General features: G+C 39.9%; 1 protein-coding gene across 1 annotated transcript; it reads right to left on the bottom strand.

Annotated features, from left to right (window-relative positions):
* Nucleotides 1-278: 278 nt before the first annotated feature.
* LOC145067282 (uncharacterized) lies at nt 279-1,389 on the bottom strand. Its single transcript, XM_079014458.1, has 2 exons — nt 1,251-1,389; nt 279-979 (listed from the first exon to the last, which is right to left on the bottom strand). Exons 1-2 carry the CDS (start codon nt 1,387-1,389, stop codon nt 279-281), a joined length of 840 nt encoding a protein of 279 aa, XP_078870584.1.
* Nucleotides 1,390-2,159: the final 770 nt, after the last annotated feature.

Here is a 2,159-nt window from a genome sequence, read left to right on the forward strand (position 1 = left end):
TCTATTTGGATATTTTGGATCTAAGAAACCCTCATGTTGTGCCATGTACACTTCCTCTGTGAGTTTTCCATTAAGGAAAGCGGTTTTCACATCCATTTGTCATACTTCATAATCATGAAAAGCTGTTATGGCACGTAATATCCTAATAGACTTGATCTTGGCTACTGGTGAAAAAGTTTCCTCATAATCAATTCCTTGAGTCTAAGTGTAACCTTTGAAACCAACCTAGCCTTGAATGTGTGCACATTCCCATCCATGCCCGTCTTCTTCTTGAAGATTCATTTGCACCCGACAATTTTAGTGCTAGGAGTATGATCAACCAAATTCCAAACTTGGCTGTCATGCATAGACTGAATCTCGCTCTCCATGCTTTCCTTCCACTTAGCAGCCTCAGTACCTGCCATCGCTTCCTTATAGGTGGATGGCTCATCCATATCAACCAGTGTACGATCACTGATCAATACGGCTCCTTCTGTGCTCACATGGAAACCATAGAACTCAGGAGGACCATGAAATCTATTGGATATGTGAAGGGGAGGTGGAGATATATCATTTTGCTCAACAGGTTGCTCAGTCTCGGGTTGATGTTCCTCAATGGGTTGTTGTTCCTTAGGTTGAGTGCTAGTGTCTACTAAAGGTTCTTCTTCATTTGTCTCTTGAAGCTCTTCAAGGTCTATGTGGCTCTCGCTATCCTCTTTGGAAATAAGATCCCTCTCAAGGAAGAATCCCCTTCGAGCAACAAACACTTTGTTTTCTGAAGGCTTGTAGAACAAGTATCCAAACGACTTTTGTGGGTAACCAATGAAGTAACACTTCTCTGACCGGTGTTTGAGCTTGTCATTCACCTTGCGACGAACAAAAGCTTCGTATCCCCAAACCTTTATACGTTCTAGAGAAGGACATGTCCCACTCCATATTTCAGAGGGTGTTTTAGCAACCTTCTTAGTAGGTACGAGGTTTAGGATATGGGCGGCTGTCTCTAAGGATAGATCGAACCATGTCCAACAAGGTTCGATTTCTCCATTCAGCCACACCATTCAACTGTGGTGTTCTGGGAGGAGACAATTGTGAAACTATTCCACAATTCTTAAGATGATCGTAGAATTCAAGACTTAAGTATTCTCCACCCCTATCGGATCGGAGCATCTTGATCTTTCTGCCCAATTGGTTCTCTACTTCGTTTTGAAAATCTTTGAACACCTCGAAAGTTTCTAACTTATGCTTGATTGGATAGATATATCCATATCTACTGAAATCATCGGTAAAATTTATGAAGTATCTTTTTCCATGTCTTGTGGCGGATTTGAAGGGTCCACGAACATTTGTGTGGATGAGGTCCAACAAATCCTTGCCTCTTTGACAATGGCCTATGAATGGCGCTTTTGTCATCTTGCCAAGTAAGCAAGATTCGCATATATCATCCGACTTAAAGTCAAATGATTCCAAGATTCCACCAGATTGGAGCTTGGCAATGTGTTTCTTGTTTATATGCCCAAGTCGACAATGCCACAAACATGATTTATTGTGACATCCCCATTTTTACGGCCAGAAAGACCGATTTTGTTTACGCGTTATAAAAATCAGAGTACTTCTTTTAATAAAAATGTTGCGGAATGTGTTCCCAGTAAAACATGATAAATACGTTATCAAAGCATTTCTGAAGAAAAGTATTTTTATTCATTTTAAAACATTTGGGATGTTATCGTCAATACAGTAACATAAGCATAAACAGAACTTACATTCATTATCACTAGGGATTTATATCTCCTTAATCTCTCAGTGTAATGTGACTTCATATCAACACCTACGATATAAATAAACTGAGTGGGTCAGGTTGGGAAACCTAGTGAGTACATAGGATTTTCAACCCACAATAATATAATTATTATGTTAAACATCAAACAATCAACCCAATTACCCATCCCCATTATCTTCTTTACTCTTAAGGATCTACCCTAAGATTCAGCTATTCCTCGTTCATTCATTCCTAAGGAGTATCCTAAGGAATCGACACTAATTCTGCATAGTCGCCAAGGTTTATCTCGTTTATTGACAGTATCGCTTTCGAGAGTCCACTCGTAATACCTGTCAATGGGTTTTTAGAGTACACTGGGTGAACACATCGTTCACAACACCTACAGGTTGCGAGCCTGTTAGTG

The sequence above is a fragment of the Lactuca serriola genome, chromosome 8, assembly GCF_051521515.1.
Source record: "Lactuca serriola cultivar US96UC23 chromosome 8, Lser_US96UC23_V15, whole genome shotgun sequence".
Taxonomy (NCBI): Eukaryota; Viridiplantae; Streptophyta; class Magnoliopsida; order Asterales; family Asteraceae; genus Lactuca; species Lactuca serriola.

What these genes read in the sequence shown, in the direction of transcription:
- LOC145067282 (XM_079014458.1), bottom strand. Translation starts at nt 1,389, where the DNA reads ATGACAAAAGCGCCATTCATAGGCCATTGTCAAAGAGGCAAGGATTTG. An exon ending in AAATTTTACCGATGATTTCA is followed by an intron (nt 980 to 1,250) that starts GTAGATATGGAT and finishes ATCTATCCTTAG; the next exon opens with AGACAGCCGCCCATATCCTA.